We start from the raw sequence: 19403 nt of genomic DNA, 5'->3' as shown, positions 1-19403 counted from the left end.
GCTTCATCCTCTACCAAGCTGTCATCTCAACACTCACCACTTGTTATTGACAACATCATCTACAACCGTCGTCGTCACAGCTCCAACACCGCTTCTCAACAGACTCCTCTACAAACAAACTACAACTTACCTCCGGTTATCATCCAAGAGGATCCCCCTCTGCGCAATCAGCGCCCTCGACAACACAGCACCGACACAATGTGCACCACAAACATCTACACATACGTCCGCCCTGACGGACGTCGCGAGCAGTACTCCCAGCCTACTCTCTGCGCAAACTCTCGTCACAACCAAGTCTGCGCCCAGAACTACCGCCTGGACCATCCTCCCACATACGTTTCTGCTTATGATGCTCCCACATTCTCTTACACCTCACAACTGCCTCCTACTCCCCAGTACAGCCCTGCGCCCTCGACACCGTCAGGCTCGCACCGCTCTGGAGACGAGTCAGACCGCTCCTACTCTAGCTCCAACAGCAAGAAGGATCGTTCATCAGGTGTTTACGTCAACGGTCAAAAGGTCTACGACCTGAACCGCAAGCGTCGAGGATCTCGACACCACCAGGAGCGCATTGTCCTTGTCGACAGCCCTGCTTCCCCTCGCACTCCTCCCCAGCAATGGTCCGCTCCTGCTTCTCCCAACGGAAACACCTACATGGTCGACTCATCCCGGGACCCCAACCACCGCCGCCCCGTCATCATCGATGAGCGAACTCTCCAGCCTGAGCGTCGTGTCCAGATCGAGGTCGTCGACAACCACCACCACCGCTCCAAGCACCACCGCCACGCCTCCAGCAGCTCCAAGGAAAGCCGCAACTCCAACGAAGACGAGGAGCGACGCCGCCGCCGCCACGAGGAGAAGCGACAGCAGGAGAAGGAGAAGCTTCTCCAGAAGCGCATCGCCGAAGCCAACCAGGCCATCGCCAGCCGTCCCGTCGCCGCTGCCCCTCTGGCTCCCAAGCGCTCAGCTACCTACAAGCGTCCATCTGTCGAGATCCCCGTTGATCAGATGCGCCGCCTGAGCTTTGAGGAGGAGCGCCGTGACGACAAGGCCCGTCGCCTTGCTCGCCGCGAGGAGAAGAAGGAAGAGGAGGCACAGCGCGAGCGTCTCCGCGAGCGCATGCAGCCCAAGCGACGACTGACTGTCGGAGCTGATACCAGACGCCCAACAGACATCTACGAGCCCGTGTACCGCTACCAATGAGCGATGAATGTTCTCTGAACGTGTACTATTGTTTTGTTTCTTTCTTTCTGTCTTGTATCAACTGTTTCAACTATTGGATATCTTTCTTTTGTTTTAAGCGAAGTTTAGCGATTTGATTTACGATTTGGATTTGGATTTGGATTTGGATTCGGATTAGACTTGAGGGAAAACATCTCTGTGTATATTTTTTCTTACTTTTGGATAACAGTACGGGCGATAAGCAAGCCAGTTTTTAAAGGACTACAGGACACTTAGCTAGATGCAAGACAACAAAACAAGACAAAAAAAGGAATCCGGATTGGATTTTGATATCAACTTTTAGTTCCTTCTGAATCAGTGATGTGAGCATGTATCTTAGAGTCAAGTCTTGATTACAACTCTGAGGCACAGTGGCTTGATCTAAAGCAGGTACCAAAACACATAGAATGAACAGGTTTAAAAAAAGAAAATATCGCCATGTCTCATGGTGTAAGTGCCAAGGTTGCACACTGAGACATACAAAATGGTAGCCTGATAATTGTCAATCAATTAATAAACAACTCCGGTCTCGGTAATAAAAGTGTAAAAAGGTGATCGATCTACTACATGCATTAAGAACAGGGATCACCTGAACCAAAGTTCTATTTGGTGACAAGGTGGGGGGGATAAAAGAGGGAAAAACACCATGATTCGAATGATGGGGTCGTTTTGGGACTTTGGTAGAGCTTCACTGTCTTGAATACGGGGAGGGTTGTTCATGGGGATGGGATAAATGCAGCATCACGGCACAATAGACGATAAGATGCAGAGACTAATGTCTGTTAGGAACAAATCCAGATGGATGCATACAAGTCCTAACTACGTAACCAGAAACCTCTTATCTGCCACCATTTAGGAATTGAGTTGAAATGTTCTTTTTGATTGCCTTGGTTGCCTAAATTGTCCTACATACTAATTTACCCCCCTCTCACATACTCAATTGAACAACCCCGCAATGCATGCGCCGATCAAGACGTTACCCGTTAAAGGGTCCTGTGACACCGTCGCACCCGGAATCTCAAGGCATCCATGGGAAATGGTAGTTTACAGAAACAAGTGCAGGGGTCATGTCTCTGATCTGCTTGTGGCTTGGGATTGTGAGTCACTCGAGTGTGAGACATGGTGGATAGAGTACTGGTTTGGTAATGGCCGGTGGATGCAGATCAAGCTGACAGGTACCATTCGGCAGTTGGAGAATTCATGAGTAAAATGTTTGATATAGATAATGACAGACTAAAAGACCATCATACGAATGTAAAGTAAACTAAAGGTAGGCATGTTGAAGCCAGACCACTGCAGAGTGAAGTAGTGTTGGGACTACTCCCATGCATCAGAAACAAGTGTTGAACTCATTCTAAACTCATGTTGAAACATATCCCCTTCGTGACAATCAATTTAGTAGTCACTTCCACGACTAATAACCTCCTTGTTCGACTCTCGAAGCAGAATTGTCTAAACATGATCAGCATCAACTCATTTCACAGAGACAAAACACTTACATGCTCAAACTGCGCAGAGTAAGAACCCTTTATATCAGCGAGCGGTTCATACGCTTCGAGAATACCGTGCGATACCAACGAGTTAAGCTATAACATATAAGTATCTCATGTGAAGGCCAAAAGTGGGCGACTACTTACACCAGCCAGATACCGGTCCAAACCAAGACGGTCAAGGTATCGACGACAAAAGACAATAGTCCCAAATTGCTCTCTGATGACCTTGTGCAGCTTTGTCGCAGTCGCAAAAGGCAAATGGACATTCTTGGGCGCATCGTGCTGCAGACCATAGCCATAAATGCCAACCTAACACACATCAGAAACGAATCACACACATAACTCATATAACTTACATCGTCGTACAACTTTCCAGTACCAGTCGTTCCAAATGTCTCAATGGCAAACACCTCTCCCTCCTCCATCTTAGTCTGATCCCTGTTCTTGATAAACGGGATCGACTTTCCACCGTGGATTTGGTAATGTTTGATGTTATGCGCAGAGATGTTGCGGACTGGTTTGACGGGGTATGTCTTTCTGTTGATTTCGACTTCGTAGCTTTCCATTGCTTCTTGGATTTCGGCGCTGACGTCGCAGATACGAACGTCAATTCCAGAAGCCTAAAAATGTTAGACGAGTTTTGTTGATACAGATGTGTTACGTACTTTGATACCGCTGTTGGTAGCATCTTTGACGGCAGCGAGCAGATTATCATACGTAGGATCAAAAGACATTGTAAACGCACTGTCCACAATCCATCCATTGATCTGCACGCCGAAATCAACCTTCATGACATCCTCATACTTGAGAACAACGTCCTTTTGGCCTGGGTTAGGCGTGTAGTGCGCAGTCTCGTGGTTCAGACAAAGACCCGTCGGAAAGCCCATTCCGGACTTGATATTGTCGCCGGGTTCAATTCCCTGGTTTCCCAGAAGCGCACGAACACCGTCTTCAATGCCATTGGCAATCTCATTGAGAGTGTGGCCGGGCTTGACGTTTTCTTGAGTCCACTGTCGGACCTGACGGTGTACTTCTGCCGCTTTGCGGTAGTCGTTCAGAAACGCAGGGTCTTCGAGCTGTTTTCGACCCTTGTAGCGAACTTCCTCGGCTGTAGTGCGAGCCGTGTTAAAGTCATCAGAATAGCTCTGAATCTCACCGACGGGGTAGTCCTTGTTTGCAAAGAGCTCGCTCAGGGGAACCCTGGGAGGTGAAGATTGCTGCGTAGCAGTCTTCTTCTTCTTCTTTGGCTTTCTCTTTTTCTTCTTCTTGCCAGCTCCATCGACGATTATCGATCCGGTGGTAGCATTGATATCATCATCATCGTCGTCGTCGCCCCCTTCGCCGCCGAGACTACCGTCTCCGTCACGGGCGAAATGAGCACCGCGTGGTTCTCCACCTGCGGAGGATGGCTTGGATGAGAGGGGTCCTTGGCCTGGAGTGTGTGAGCTTGATTTATGCAGAGTGAGAGTTATGAGATATTTATACCATTGCCTCCATTATAATCGTCTTCGGATGTCTTGGCGCCCATTTCGACATGAACGCTGATTCAATTGAGTTTTTTTGGTTGATGAATGAGTGAGCTGATGTGACGTCTGAGGATGAGGTAGAAGTTGGGGTAGGCGGTTAAATTACGGTAGAAGCAATGAGGGAATGCTCGCGTGATTCACTTGATAAGCACTAATACGAGAAGGATTCCACCGCAGGGGATTTTCAATGGCAGTTAGACAGTCTTGGTTGTCTAACTAGCCCAAGGGGTTGTTTTTTGCACTGTCCAAGACACTATCATTGTTTGTGAACATGGCGCCGAAACTGAGTCTTGATACACGACACACGATTGAGGCTCATCTACGGTTCATAAACTGCACAGCAACTATACATGCTCATGGATACATAACAAGCTGGCTTTATTCCCGGAGTGTCGATGGATCTGGGCGGGTCTAAGATGGATCCCGTGAATCGGATCATCCGCTATAGCTTCGTACAAAATGCGAGGACCCTTATTTTTACGAGTCAAGGTGTCTTGGCGGATCGACGGACCATTATTCGTTCGTTAACAAAACCGGGTATGTCAACGTATTAATTACTTCATATGTCTTGTTCAAATTCCGATATAAGTTCATAAACTCCGACGTATATGCCCGTGATCCCACTCAAAGCCACGCCTAGAATACACGTATTGAAGACTACGGGGTGGCGAGGTATCCAAGATGCATGCTCCTGACAGTATGTTACCAGTAGTTTAACAATAAGTATTGAAGACTATAATGTCCCCATATCCCTCTTTGTAAGTAAAGGTATCCAGTCACTGCCAGGATCAACTCAGTGAATATGATGCAGTGCGTATTCCATGTGTCTACATATAAGTACTACAGACACCCTTGACAATACCGAAATGTCGAAGCTCATGCATGAAAGGTCAAAGTAGGACAGTTAAAACAAGAAATCTATCTGAATAATGAAACCAGAACTGCTGGAAACGGACAGCCTATTTATTAAATGACATGATCCGACTACTATCGCGCGTCCTCCCCGTTGGGCTAAGCTCAACTTGCGCTACAACCCATTGATACCCTCGTAAGGAGCTATGGCAAAATGCAGTCAAGGCATAGACAAACGACAACGCAAATGTCTGACACCAAGGGAAGCAATTGAAGGAAGACTGTTGCTGAATCCTTGACCACTTGTGTTGCCAAGATGGTCGTTCCTCCGGCTGTATAAACCACCATAGAGAAGTATCGTTCTCGCCATCGAACCGACTGAAAGAGCAGCGACACACATATCCAGTGAAGACATATCGCCACGCATATTATGAATAGCAATGTCTCGCAAGTAAAGGCTGGATGCAGAAAAGAAGGAAGAAATGACGGCGTGATGAGGGTTTTGGGATCGCAGGCCTGAAGTGAGTCCGGGTTAGATGAGCAGCAGCGTAGTAGTAAACGACATAGCGGAAAGCTACATACCGGAAAGCTACCAAGGCAGGACTGTTGGGGCACTGAAGTGCTGAATAGTGTCGGTACGGTGATTGATACTGCTGTGGATATGCAAGCTCCAGCTGTGAGCACGACCTTTGTTATGGAAGAGTGCTGAGTTTGTCGACCACAACCTTTCCATTGCTGTATAGACGTATCTTCAAGAACGTCGACCTTTGTCGCCGTCTGGTAGAAAAGCGCTTCAGCGTGATGCAGTCCAGCAATCGACATTGGGGTTTCTGTTAATGGGAATGAAGAAGCGTTCTCGTCAATAAAGTGTGTTGGCGAGTTATCCTTCTTAGTGAAAAAAAGGTGATGCTCCTAACCGTAGTATAACAGAAATTCAATGGTATCGTTAATAAAGTAGTACTCTGGAGTTGGTGTCCCAGAATATATATCGCTGCGATGTTTTTCAAGAAGGAGCTTGGGGAAAAACATCGCAGAAGGTGTGTACTATACCTACCATCAGCAGGGCCGCAAACCCGTCAGTTTCTGGTTGCGAACCAAGGGAGGGTTGAAAATCTGAGGGGAAGATCTGGTTTAGCCAACCACACGTAGACACGGACTGATATCAGCAAGCCACCATTGCGTAAAATCTCGGGCTCTCTTAGACGTTGGAGGGAGTGGTTCGCCTTGAGACTTTGTCTTCAGGCAATGCATATATTTTAGATCATTTCTTTATCGGGATCAGAAACTATCCCCTTCACAAATATCAGATCAATTATACCGCTGAGAGAAAATACTACCAGATCCTGATTTCCCTTCCTTTCCTGCCGCACTTCCTCTGCATATGAACTCCAACTATTCGGTTATACTTTATTCTATTATTTCTTTGTTTTTATAAGCGATAAATTTGTGAGAATCTCTTGCTTTGAGTATTGTCCGCCTTGTCCAAACTGCCGCTGTCCACGTTGCCCGAACAGCTGGTTCTTTAGTCCGACACTCTTCCGCTCTCCTCACCCAACCAAACGAGCACGAGAAACCTGGGGTTACATAAAGACAATCAAAAAGCTTGCGAGGCTTGAGATGAACCAATGTCTATTTCAATTCAATGCATTCCTAGCGATCGTGGTCCTCCTCTTCCGAAGTCAGGAGGAACGCCTCTCGTGGGCTCCCATCGCAACAAGTGTGTATGAAAGCTCCCACCTCTAGAATCCAGAAAATCTCTTATAATTATAGGACTCTACTTCTTTGGCTGACAAGTGGGTTCGCCATTTGCGGACTCGAGATAGACGTGACTCGGAGGTAAGGTGCTTTTCAATCATCATCATAACCCTCACTGATTTGTTCGTCTCCAGGTACTGGAAGCAGCTGACACTCAATGCTCTGATGATATGGGGCATGTTTATGTTCGGAATCCAGCCATCTCTCCCAGATTCAGGTCTTTTGCTCCCAGTGTCCATCACAATATCAGTTCTGGTCAAGCAGGCCCGGAATCCACCTCTACCTCCTCTTCTCCCCTTCTAACTCCACCAAAACCATCAACCACTAGGTCAGAATCTGTCCCATTGAGCGACAGGGGAAGCACTCCGATGATGTTGAAACAGCAGGAGACAAGACCTATATCACAGGACCAGCTTGTCGCGGAGGTCAAGGGTATATATGCTGGGTTGGACATGGTGGAGACCAAATGCATTGAAGTTGATAATGCACAATCATCTAACACTGATGCCAACTCTAAGCTCAACAACGAATGGCAAGCGTTGATTGCATTGCACAGAACAATTCTTCACGAACATCATGACTTCTTTCTCGCAAGCCAGCACCCGTCTGCTAGTCCAGCCCTCCGACGCCTAGCGTCCAAATACGCCATGCCTGCTCGCATGTGGAGGCACGGGATCCATTCGTTCCTAGAGCTTCTTCGACATCGACTGCCGTCTTCACTGGAGCACATGCTTAGTTTCCTATACTTGGGCTATAGTATGATGGCTCGCCTATACGAGACAGTACCGGGATTCGAAGATACTTGGATAGAATGTCTGGGTGATCTAGGCCGATACCGTATGGCGATCGAAGACGATGATGTCCGGGACCGTGAGGTCTGGGCCGGAGTATCCAGCCATTGGTACAAGGTCCCAGACACTGCCCCAAACACTGGTCGACTGTATCATCATCTTGCCATTTTGGCCCGGCCCAATGCACTCCAGCAACGTTTCTACTACACAAAGACGCTCACTGTGTCAGTCCCTTTCATCAGCGCAAGGGAGAGCATCATGTCCTTATTCGACCCTGTCCTCTCCAACAAGCCAACTCGTTTATCCCCAATTGATTCGGAATTTGTCCGTGCTCACGGGATCCTGTTCTCTGGCAAAAGCATAGAGTGCCTGGAGCAAGACAGCTCCATCTATATTTTCATCAATAATCTGGATGAACGTATAAGCAAGACTTCGAAGAGATGGCTGGACAGAGAAGCTGCATTGACCACGTCCCTTTTCCTCCACCAAGACTTGTTCCAAGAATCAAGGCCCCTCCCAGAAGATTTCGCAATCAGAGGCCTTCTTTACAGCGAGGACTACTTCACCACAGATTGGCTTGATCTTGATGCAGGAAGTCACCTGGACTCGGATCCATTGATGCTGGAACCATACTCACTATCGTCTTCTTACCACTTCGACTGGTTTAAGTCAGCTACAGAGTTCTGGCTGTCTTACAACTACAGGTGCACTCTTGTCACCAATGCCTTGTATTCTGTCATCTCGTCACATTGGCGTGTTTTCAACTTGCAACAGCCCATGGCTTTCTTCACACAACTGACCGCGTCCTGGGGCTAGATAGATTACAGGATAAAACATCCTATCCATTCGTCGCTGATGCGTGCACATGGGTAACATCAGTAGGTAGAAAGATGATTTCTACCCCCAGCCTCCGGGGGGCTGCAGTCGAGCCAGCTTGCATACGGCTCTGGGCTGTAGATTTTAAAACGGGAGGACCCTATACGTCTGATGGGTTAATGGCCGAACTATTTGTCGATTCTGCCTAATTGTTACAGCGCTATCTGTAGCCCTGTCACTTGAGCCCATTTCAAAGAGGCAAAGCTGGGAGGAACTTTCAACCACATCGTTTTATATCATCGAAAACAAGTGACCGGCTTTGCCTAATAACCTCTATTCTTTCGAGAGTTGACTGCATGGGGTGGTTATGTCAGGAGTAACTAGAACCAGAGCCTTGAATTTTATTCTCTTTACCAATATATATTGCTCAGCTTCAGTTTTAGCTTCCGTTTGATTGAGTGATCTGTACAAGTTGGTGTCCATCAATTGTAGACGAGTGTCTTGGCCCACTCGATACGATACAAAAGGAGTAGTTAAGCTGTAGCAATCGTTCTGTATCTGGCTGTCACACTCTGATAATTAAAGTGGGAAGCCAAAACGCTACAAAGCGAGAAAATTCGATATTAGACTTCAGAAATCGTAATACCCTCAAATATGGGAAACCATGATATAAATTCATAACTCCGACGTATATGCCCATCATCCCACCCAATGCCACGCCTAGACGTAAAATATATGACAAGTACAGTGCTCAGTCAAATGCCGCAAAACTATATGCATGTCCCGGAAGAAAAGAAGAGAAATGACATGCACCCCTATGTAGTATGCCCCAAATCATATTGTAAAATGTCAGAGCCAGCATTCTATGCCGCTGGCTGAACCGCACCGCGCGGTCGCGGCTTGAGGGTTAATATGGGAACATCCATATTGTCTAAACGATACCGGGATGTCTTGTCTTTGAGTAGCTCGTAGTGTTTCTGTAGCCGGCTTTCACCAACAACTAGCTCGAAACCAACGAGGAAACAGAAGCTTATCTCTAGTCTAGCCAATTCTGCTTCGCTGACGCCACCAACCTTTGCCATCTTGGCATGAGGATAAGACAAATCTTCAAGTGCCTTCATCGCTACCCGCAGACCAGCCAGAACCAAACGGTGGGCGTTGCGTCGGGTAACGGGAATGGCTCGCTCCTCGACGGCTAATCGGTGTATGTACAGAGAAGTCGCGAGGTACACTGCAGTGCTCATTGGGCAGAATTGGTGTAGCCGTTGAAGATACTGGTTGATCGTAATAGGAGGCTCATTCTTGCTGTAGAATTTGCGTGTGATGGCGCTATGTTGTAGGTTTACCGGTTGGGAATCGGCTCCAACGACAACGTATGGCTCTGATTGAGGCGGAGGCGACATCAGACCCGGGTGAGGCTTCAACCGTACACCATCAATATCTTCGGGCTCTTTGAATTCAGGCTTGGCTTCTTTGGCAGCCAATCTCTTGGCCTCGAGTTCAGCCTGTTTCCGTAGTCTTGCCAAGCTTCTGTCCGAGTATGATCGCACGATATTCTCCTTCTCGGCTTGCATACCACTCATGTGCGGTACGGTAGGAGACTTTGGAGGTGGTGTCGGAGGAACATCGCCAGTTATTCTAACAAGAACTTCGACACCAGCAATCAACAGAGCCAGAGCTTCTGATGGTGCCATCTGGAAAAGGTCATGATCGGCGGGTTTCGGCGCGGAGTGGCTCTCGTCGGCGATCAATTGGGGATCTGTTGCGGGAACCGGAGGTGGTCGCTCGATGATAGAATCAGGATGTCGCAGAGGAATTGTAGCGGCCTGCGCCTCGGTTGTTAGAGTCTGATAAGACATGGCTTGGTATGTAGTGTTGTTGTTGTTGTTGTTGATCAAGATACAGAAGTATCGTCGCGTCTCAATCGTTTAAGGCGCTGGGCAATATCCGGGTCGACACGTTTCATGATCCCTCGTCTGACGAGAAAGAAAAACACGAAGAGGATGATTTTTTTTCTGATCACGGGCTGGGACTAGTTTTTGTTGTTGCTTTGGGCGTTAAGTCGAGCGCAAACTTGCGACGTTCAAGTGGGACGAGAATGCGGAAGTGGGCCTTTTTGATCTGGACCTGGGACCTGGGACCCTTGAAAATGGAGGAGTCCCGTACCGGTATCCGTAAATGCGAGTACTAAGAGGAGAACAAAAACAGGGTCCGTGATGGTGGGTTCTTATATCGGTGTTCAGGTATGGGAATCGTATCGCAACGGTCGAGAGGAGAAACGAGAAACAAGAACGATATAAGCCGGACCGACTACGTTAGCGTGCCGAGGGGCGAAATAAGAGAAATGAGATGAGAGAGTCCGAGATGAGTTGGTTGTTTATGAAGTCGGCATCAAAGGACGGGAATAAGTAGTCAAGGATTAAGAAATGGAGAGATCGAATATAAACAGTCATCTCTTTTTCTATTAATTGATTGTAACCATCAGTAACTGCCCAACCTCACGGAAGGCAGGCAGAAGCAGCACTTGCCCGCACATGCATGCACCTGCCGTCTTTCAGATCAACTAAGCCATGCAATGCAGGCGTGGACTTCCACCTGCGCCTTCCCCCCCCTCCCGAGCTTGGATTTTTTTTACTTGTCACGAGCACGTGGTGCGGGGGAAATTATAAGATGAGAGATGTTAGTCAGTGATGATCATGATCAGAGTTGCATTTCCCATATTTTATTTACCATATTCGGCTTGTCGAACTAGTCTAGTCATGTTCTAGATTAGTTTTCAAACTCAAACTGATTGAAGGTGATATTTTGCGGTAGTTCCCGACAATGGACGGGTCAGACATCGTGCTATCTCTACTGGATTTAGATACAATGGGATCTAGAACAGACGATAAATAGAAACAAAGAGCCGCAAAGAGATGATGATCCTCCCCCGCCAAGCCTCTATTTAGGCGTCGTCTGATGTTTTTTCCCGGCGTCAAAACATGCGGCGTGAAAATGGGGATACCCCCAGATTTCACTGTGTCTTTCAAGGGTCTTGACTCCTGCTGACCCTGGGCCGCATGAAAGGAACAAAACACCATTCACCAACCATTCGCTCTCATGTAATTACGCGCTTATTTTTCTTTTATCGCGTCCTCTCTCTTCTCCATAGATCGAGACTAATTTATTAGCCATGATTCAGGAATTCAGTGGCAATAAAAAGCAAATGACTTGGCAACTAATGCGAATGCGGAACGAGGTCGGCAACTTTAGCCTTATCGACTCTCCCTGTCACTGGTTTCAGACCCTGGATAGTATCGGAATTCAGGCCCGAGTATTTAATTCTCGTTGCATTAAAGATCTGCAATAGTCTCGCATTGTTGTGTCGCATGATCAAATTGTGACAGGGACCAACACAAGACATTAGGCTCAGACAGTCAACACCCACGCTTCATACAAGTGATCCCCAATCGACGTGGGGGCTGGTGATACTAATGCAATTGATTCTGAAATACGTGGTTGGATTCGTTAAACCATGCCCCCTCCCAATGCAGCCATGAATGCTAACCTAACAAACAATACCAATGGCACTCAGCCTCAAGGTCTAGAACCTCCACATTAAACTAACAGTCTGGCGCAACCTTGCAGTCTACAACTGCCGTTTGGCCAGCCTGAACCTTGGCGATGGCCTCCTTCAGCACGCTCTCCAGATCCGACGCCTTGTCAACCCTTGCAGCGTGAATATCTCCACCTGCAGCAGCCTTGGCAATGCCTGCATAATCCGGTACAGGATCAAAAGAAATGTTGATCTCTTCATTTGTAGCCTTTGATCCAAGACCATCAGGGTGAACCAGCAATAGAGACCTACGAGGAGCGTTCCAACCTGCTACTTGTTAGCCATGAATCTCTGCATCTGTAAAGTGTCACTTACCCTTGTTGTTGAGCACAATAGTCAGCACGGGAATCTTGTACCGTCTTGAAATCCAGTACACGCTTCCGGGCACGGTAAAGAGATATGTTCCATCTCCCACAATCTGCACCACGAATTTACCCTTGTTTGTACCGCCGTTCTCAGCATCTGTCGCCAGCTTGATACCCAGGGCACCACCACCAGACCAACCGAGACCACCGCCACCACAGTTGATCCATGATCCAGGAATCGTAGGCTGCACATTATCGTGCACGAATCCAGTGTTGGTGACAGCCTCAATAGCCCAGATAGTATCCTCAGGGCAAAGATCCTTGAGCTTCTTGCTGAGATGTCCTGTACCGAAGCTGCCGTCTGCAAGAGGCTCGGCACCCTTGGCGATAGTAGCCAACTTGGTCTCGTGGATCTCCGCACGCTCCTTTTCTGCTGCTTTAGCTTCATTGGACTGAAGCTTGCTAGAGAATTCCTTCTTGTCAAGAGCTCGTGTGATTTGCTCTACTGATGCCAACGCATCAGCCTTGTAGCGCGCGTCGGCCTGGATGTAGTGAGTAGGCATCTGCTGCTTCAGGGGATCAACATCGATGTGGAAGATCTTGGCATCCTCTCTGGGTTTGCAGCGGGTTTGAACCCAGGGGACGTCACAGTCCAGGACAATAATTGTGTCTGCTGTGGTGACAGCTTCGTGAACGCCAAACGCAAGACCGACCCAAGCAGGGTGGTCTGCAGGGAAGCACATATCGCAACCACCTGTATCCAGAACCCTCAATCCCTTGACCTTGTCAGCCAATTCCACAAGCGCAGCGGGAACCTTGTGGTTTCGTCCACTGTATCCCGTCACCAGCAGAGGGGCCTTTGCGCCGGCCAGCGCATTTGCGATTTTATCCACGGCACTTGTGGGAAGTCCACCCAGCTCAACTGGTTCCCAGTGTTCTTGCTTAAGTGAGTAAGGCTTAAGATCAGCCTCAAGAATCTCTCGTGCGCTGCATAGATACACGGGGCCTTGGGGGTCTGATGTGGCGAATTGGAGTGCTCGGTTGACCATTTGCTTGACGTTGGCTCCTGTCTTGATTTCTCCGGTGTATCGGCAATATTGGGAAACGATTTGTTTCTGGTCTGGTACATCTTGAATCCAGTGGATGTACTCTGTGCGGCTTCCGCGGTGTTCGCCTTCTTGTGTGAATGGTGATAGACCAGCGAATACCAGCACTGGGGCTCGACCTGTAGAAGCGTTGTGGACAGCTGCGCCGAGACCTTGGGTACCGACATCAACGTGTACAATAACACACTGAGGCTTGCCTGTTAATCTGGCATATCCATCAGCCATAGACATGGCCACCATCTATAATCCGTCAGTTTCATTCACAAAACACCGAGTATCATACATACCTCGTTCGGACACGTAATAATCTTGGGAAACTTTCCCTTCTTTTCTCGCTGCCCCTTAACCATAGCCTCAATGATACTAGGATGATCTGTTCCCAGGTTGACGAAACAATGCGTTATACCTGCATCCCAGATCGCCTCGAAAAAGGCAAAGGATGCTGTGTACATGTCTTCACTTGCGGTGGAGTATGGACGAGCCATGACTGCTGTGGGCGAGACATTGTGAATTGCTGTTGAGGCTTTGGGTGTTGCTGATAGAGATAGGGATGTGTTTCGCCCATCTCTTTGAGAAATGACAGAGGTGGCAGCTACACTTTGGTATCTGCGCACTGAAGACTGAAGTTGGCCGGGACGGCACCTCGAGAGGCCTGAAGCCGCCAATCTTGAGCGTTGTAGCAGTGTCATGATGAGATTATATCTACATTGATATTAGTTTATGAGTGTAACAGACAGTATCGTGTATGAGGTCAGGGTATAAGTGATGTCACGGGGAACAGCCTCAAACATCATACCTTGTGTAAAAACGTATAGACCAAACCAATCAACTCTCAATATGTTTCAACAGAGATGGTGTATTGATCAAAGACCTGTTATTGATGAATATGAAGAAACCAAATCAAGAACAAGCTTCCAAGCCCGGGTTTTGTTGCCCGCTCCCCCTCCCCCGCAAAAAGGGCCCCCTTTTCACAATGAACCATCTTTGACGTTCACGAACCCCATCAAAACGCCCTTTGTTGTGTCAAGCGGGTCCTTTTCTGCTTGTAAAAGCCGTGTCTGGCCGTTTTTATCACGCGGCGAGTGTTGCGAGACTTGGTCTGAGTTACGGTGACAAGATAGTGCGGGGTTGGGAGGGTACTAATGTCAAAGTGTGGAAATAGGGCGTTTTTGACAAGGTTTTGTTATTGTCTGAGATGTAAGACATTGGGGACAGATTGCAGGGTTTTGAGGGATTGGAGGTGAGGCCAAGAGGTCACTTATATCTTTCATTGACTGCTCAACCACTCCCGTCTTTGCTGGAGAGTTGTTGACCATTCATTGTCAATGTCTATCTGTTCGTGTTGTTACCCCGGATTTTGAATGATCCCCACCAACTTAGTTGACGCCAGAAGCTTTACGCGGGGAAATCATGGCACTAGAAAGCTGAAGCGGGTCACTACTCATCGTGGTACGTGATAACAAACAACCCGTGACAATACAAGATATCGGTGAGAAGAATATCAAACTGCAGTTGATAACGGCTGTGTATCTTCAATCTGTTCAACTCCGGCCTCTGTCGGCATCCGTCGGAGCCGTCGTTGACAATCTCATTCCTCATTCGTCCACTGCGTCATCTCGTGACGGTTCTTTAATTACACCAATTCCGCTCATTAGGCCGGGTCAACGCTTTGCGGGTTGTGAAAGACATCCGTTGGGTCCCACGCCTTCTTCAACTCCCGTAATCGTGGTAGGTTGTCCGCCCAGTAAAGCTTTTGAGCCGCCTTTCGGTCCGCCCAAGGATCGATATACCCGGCGTAAGTGGAGCGGGCGCCCGGAGCCGACCGTTGGATCCGCTTATGAACTCCGTCCAAGAGTTCCCGTGTCGCTGCCGACACTTTTCCCACTCCGATGCCGTAAGACTGATACATGATGATACTGTTTCGGTGCGGGTATGCCGTCGCATCAGCAGGTATGTCCATCATTGCGCCGCCCTCAGAGTTGAAAATGATTGTAACAGGTGCCAATTCACTGCGCTTCTGCTCCAGGTATTTGAAGAGGTCGGTAATTGCCTTGTCACTGAGTAAATCCTGCTCACTGAGAGATAGCGATTTGCCATAAAATGCTGTTGGTACACTGCCCAAAGCACATCCGACTGCCTCTGCTTCGTGAAGTAAAAGGGCCGCCCAGTCCGTTATCCATGCATTACTTCTGAATGTTCCAGGAAGTCGAGAAGGGATTCTGGTTATCATAAATTGGGATCTTGTGCCAAAGAATGTTCCCGTGATGAGTGCTCCGAAAGGTTGAACAATAAATAGGCTCGAAAATCGACGGTCCATGTTTGGATCTCCCACCACGGCCTGCCACTCTCTGTACAACTTAGCCATCTCATCATGCGAGGTGAAGGCAAATTTGTAGCTGTATTGGATGACTCTGCCAGGTTCTGGATGGGTTTTTACCATAAACTTGGTCACAATACCGAAACTTGCACCGGCGCCGCGCAATGCCCAGAACAAGCCCGAATTCTTGGTATAGCTGGCCCTCTGGACCGTACCATCGGCAGTGACCACTTCGATTTCGAGGATATGATCGAGGGCGCTTCCCCACTGGCGAGAAATTGGTCCAAGACCGCCCTGTTAAGTGTCAGACGAGTAGATAAAGGCTGGTAGACATACCACTGTCAGATGCCCTCCAGTGCCTACTCCTGGGCATGTTCCGTGGGCGATGGCTCGTCTCCCATTTGCGTGCAGATGCTCATCCAGTTCACCTAGATTCATGCCCGCGCCGAACGAGGCATACCACGTCTTGTTGTTCATGCTAAAATCTTTGAAGTTGTCCAAATCAATAGATATAGCTCCATCTACACCTCCCAAACCATAGTTTCTACAAAATTAGCTCTGTCATGCTCTCTGGTCGGGATCCATACCCGTAGGAGTGACCTCCAGACAAGGCTTGTACTTTGGCTCCATGATTGGTGGCGCACTTGACAGTTTCGGCGACTTGGATGACGGTTTGAGGTCGAATAACAGCGGCTGGGACGACTGGGAATTCGAGGTTGAACGGCGTCGACCACCAAGCGAAGAGTGGATCGCCTGGGTACCTGACACAGTTGCTTTGGTTGGCACAGACGGCGTTGAGACAGTCTTGGAGGGGAGTGCTGTTTCCGTTACCCATGTTGAAAGGTGATGCATAAATAATATGCGCGGTGATGGAGAAGTTATGATAGGGGAAGAAAGTGAGGTTTTCACCACCACAAGTAGGGTAATTAGAGTTGGTGTTTAGGGAAGGTTTTATGCGACATCGTACCTAAAAACACTGCTCTTAAGGTGTTTAGATTATCGTAATCTTAGTACCTAAAGAGCAAACAGTCAGGTGTGTGATTGAAGGTCGCCGGCCGTCGGGCAGCTGCCTAAGGAAGGTGCCAGCCAGCTCTTGCTTGTACAAACACTCAACTTCGAATGTCCGGCTTAGGAACCGATAATAACTGTGTTTGTATTTACGTCTTTTTGCCCTGAAGCTTTTGCTTCAACTTCTGTATTGATTTCACTCCCTTTTTCAGCACAAAAGTGGCATATTCCCCATGTCCTTCCATATCCCTCGAAGCGCGCTTCTTAATATCTATATACTCGATGCGATCTTCTTCTGTCTCTCCAATCGGAACAACGATTCCAAAATACCGAAATAAAATAGCGTTGAGAATCATCCGACACATGCGTCCGTTGCCGTCTTGAAAGGGATGAATCTCGACAAATCTGAGCGAGTATTTCGACGCAAGCGAAATCGGATCCAAACCACCACTCTCCTCCTCGAGCTCCCTCTTGAGATTCGTGCACATCTCGGTCATTTTGACTGGGACAAATTTGGGCATGATAAACATAGTATTGCCCGCGCCCACAGGAACTGTGCGATATTTGCCGGCGTATTTCTCGTAGGGCACCTCTGGATATTCAGGGTCGATGATTGAAATATCTTTACAGAGGATCGCGTGCGTATCTTTGATGAGATTTTCTGACATGTCCTCTCCGAGAAAAACGAAGTGGTGGAGGATGTGCTGGTAGGCCCTCATGTGTTGTAGGACTTCACGTTGACCTCGGATATCGTCTGAATCACCGCCCACAGAAGGATCCAAACCTTGAAGTACTTGGTGACAGTGATTAAATGTTGCTTCCCAATGTAGTCCGGCCCGTTCGATCATATTGCTCCCGTATATCGCGTGAATCACTGAATCGTTGACCTATTTGATGAGGGTCTCTTTGTATTCTGGCGTAGCTGTGTGGTTTGCAGTCATGAAACCGAGATATCGCATGGCCTTTTCGAATAGGGCCCCTGGATTCTGGTCATTGCTATAGGTACGGTAGCTGTCGTCCGAGGAAATAGCTACTCGTACTGGAGGCCAGTTTGTCGTGTCGCAGTCTGTATCCATTTTGATCGTGTGGTTGGCAAGATTTCAAGCGAGTTGTCAGTGATGTGTAGTATTTAGGCCAGAAGAATAAGATAATGACCATATTGTTTATTTATACTCTAGACGGAAAAGACGAGTCAAATTTAGTCTTTACATGCGAATTAAAGTTAGGTTTGTCTGCGTGACTCTGAATTGCAAGAAAGTATATTGCAGAAGATGCTATGAGTAATGGAGAAGCACAGCTCTTATTTAGAACTTGAACATTCGTCTTTTAAGGTAGCGTGTGATCTGTCAATACATATTTGATCACCAGTGTGTAACGTATCGTGAAGTGAGGCAGATGTGCCAGCAGGATACTTGGAAATCGTGGTTTAATCGTTTGAAGAGACCGGGAAAACAGGAGATTAGTGCAAAACTCAACATAAATCTGACCCCTCTCAACCTAAGAGTTGAAATATTTTAGTTAATTCATGGTATTTATGAAAGCCTAGATGGAGACCTTAGTGTCTGTATTTCCTAAACCCTGTACCTCTCTGTACAGTCGACGGGATTACCCTGAATTCGGATTACCAGTAGTGATTGATCTTAAGCAAAAGACACAGCCCTTGTGCAAAAGCTGGATACCTGCTCGCTGTATTGAAACCAAAAATGTTATCAAAATTCCTGCACATGCACAAATCCGATGCTCAAAAGTTGTTTAGGTGTGGTTGTTGTCAAATCGGGTTGCCGTTCTGAGTGCAACTCACGGTTCCACATAACCCCAAGCTCGCGATATCTGATCCATGAGGTTGATTCGTATCAGCAAGTTGAGGCTGCATCTAACGAAAACGGGTCGTAAATTCGTTTAGTAGTTTAGTTTGTTTATACTGACAGTGACACCGAATGAAGCAGGGAATGAAGCTATACCGATGACGTAAATTGGCAACAATCGCCCCACGCAATAACTCATGACAGCATCGAGACGCTACTGGATATTGAACGAGAATACCACTGGACTGGAGCTATTAACTTTAATCTCATGGAAAACGCCTTTCGCTTTGCAGGCACGGGTTTGTTAAAAATCGACCCGGCAAGATGGGATTGTTGTCGATTGTTGACGATCAACTACCCCGGCTTTTCTGAGATATATCCCCTGTCAGTATCAAATGTAGCCGTCATCGAATTCGAGATTCCACATCAATTGTTACTGCCCCATTTGATATGGCAGTTTTGCTAGCTCATCCGCCCACGTTGAGCCTCATGTCAGGCAGGAACAAACCCGGAAATAGTGGGGTTGCGGACCGTTTCCTCCCTGGTGTAACGGCCTCCAAACAAGGATCGCGATCGCATCTGCAACACTGCTTTCTTGGAAATTTGAGCATTCTCATAGGTCAATACTGATTGTACTTGACGAAACATGACGACTTTTCCTCAACATTTCCAAATCTGCCTTTTCCGAGAAGCGGGGGGGATATCGAACGGGTGACGTAAATCTAACATGGTTATGAAGATGTTTAGAATTATATAAGAACCCGGATCGTTTTGTTCTGCTGAACGGCGCGCACGCTCTATCAACTCCAATAA

General features: G+C 47.8%; 7 protein-coding genes across 7 annotated transcripts; 2 read left to right on the top strand and 5 right to left on the bottom strand.

The window, feature by feature from the left end:
- On the top strand, positions 1 to 1512 carry FGSG_06561 (uncharacterized protein). The gene has a single exon (XM_011327870.1). It carries the CDS (start codon positions 199 to 201, stop codon positions 1201 to 1203), a length of 1005 nt encoding a protein of 334 aa, XP_011326172.1. The 5' UTR covers positions 1 to 198; the 3' UTR covers positions 1204 to 1512.
- Positions 1513 to 2419: 907 nt separating this feature from the next.
- FGSG_06560 (methionine aminopeptidase 2B) lies at positions 2420 to 4269 on the bottom strand. Its single transcript, XM_011327869.1, has 6 exons — positions 4200 to 4269; positions 3380 to 4146; positions 3071 to 3334; positions 2859 to 3023; positions 2721 to 2807; positions 2420 to 2673 (listed from the first exon to the last, which is right to left on the bottom strand). Exons 1-6 carry the CDS (start codon positions 4240 to 4242, stop codon positions 2617 to 2619), a joined length of 1383 nt encoding a protein of 460 aa, XP_011326171.1. The 5' UTR covers positions 4243 to 4269; the 3' UTR covers positions 2420 to 2616.
- Positions 4270 to 7608: 3339 nt separating this feature from the next.
- Positions 7609 to 8454, top strand: FGSG_06559 (uncharacterized protein; the record flags this gene model as incomplete). The annotated part of the gene is made up of 1 exon (XM_011327868.1): positions 7609 to 8454. The coding sequence occupies one exon, from the start codon at positions 7609 to 7611 to the stop codon at positions 8452 to 8454; it is 846 nt and encodes a 281-aa protein (XP_011326170.1).
- Positions 8455 to 9317: 863 nt separating this feature from the next.
- On the bottom strand, positions 9318 to 10313 carry FGSG_06558 (uncharacterized protein; the record flags this gene model as incomplete). The annotated part of the gene is made up of 1 exon (XM_011327867.1): positions 9318 to 10313. The coding sequence occupies one exon, from the start codon at positions 10311 to 10313 to the stop codon at positions 9318 to 9320; it is 996 nt and encodes a 331-aa protein (XP_011326169.1).
- A 1743-nt stretch (positions 10314 to 12056) lies between these two features.
- FGSG_06557 (uncharacterized protein) lies at positions 12057 to 13912 on the bottom strand (the record flags this gene model as incomplete). The annotated part of the gene is made up of 3 exons (XM_011327866.1): positions 12057 to 12316; positions 12365 to 13700; positions 13748 to 13912. 3 exons carry the CDS (start codon positions 13910 to 13912, stop codon positions 12057 to 12059), a joined length of 1761 nt encoding a protein of 586 aa, XP_011326168.1.
- Positions 13913 to 15111: 1199 nt separating this feature from the next.
- Positions 15112 to 16612, bottom strand: FGSG_06556 (uncharacterized protein; the record flags this gene model as incomplete). The annotated part of the gene is made up of 3 exons (XM_011327865.1): positions 15112 to 16071; positions 16114 to 16255; positions 16365 to 16612. 3 exons carry the CDS (start codon positions 16610 to 16612, stop codon positions 15112 to 15114), a joined length of 1350 nt encoding a protein of 449 aa, XP_011326167.1.
- A 322-nt stretch (positions 16613 to 16934) lies between these two features.
- On the bottom strand, positions 16935 to 17861 carry FGSG_06555 (uncharacterized protein; the record flags this gene model as incomplete). The annotated part of the gene is made up of 2 exons (XM_011327864.1): positions 16935 to 17672; positions 17826 to 17861. 2 exons carry the CDS (start codon positions 17859 to 17861, stop codon positions 16935 to 16937), a joined length of 774 nt encoding a protein of 257 aa, XP_011326166.1.
- Positions 17862 to 19403: the final 1542 nt, after the last annotated feature.

Source organism: Fusarium graminearum, chromosome 4, assembly GCF_000240135.3.
Source record: "Fusarium graminearum PH-1 chromosome 4, whole genome shotgun sequence".
In the NCBI taxonomy this organism is placed as follows: Eukaryota; Fungi; Ascomycota; class Sordariomycetes; order Hypocreales; family Nectriaceae; genus Fusarium; species Fusarium graminearum.
The sequence above is the reverse complement of the archived record's forward strand: the minus strand, read 5'-3'. Positions and strand labels throughout refer to the sequence as shown.

Coding starts and splice junctions, on each gene's coding strand:
- FGSG_06560 (XM_011327869.1), bottom strand. CDS start 4,242: ATGGGCGCCAAGACATCCGAAGACGATTATAATGGAGGCAATG. Junction 3,335..3,379: donor CTACCAACAGCGGTATCAAA/GTACGTAACACA, acceptor TAACATTTTTAG/GCTTCTGGAATTGACGTTCG. Junction 3,024..3,070: donor CTGGAAAGTTGTACGACGAT/GTAAGTTATATG, acceptor GATGTGTGTTAG/GTTGGCATTTATGGCTATGG.
- FGSG_06561 (XM_011327870.1), top strand. CDS start 199: ATGTGCACCACAAACATCTACACATACGTCCGCCCTGACGGACGTCGC.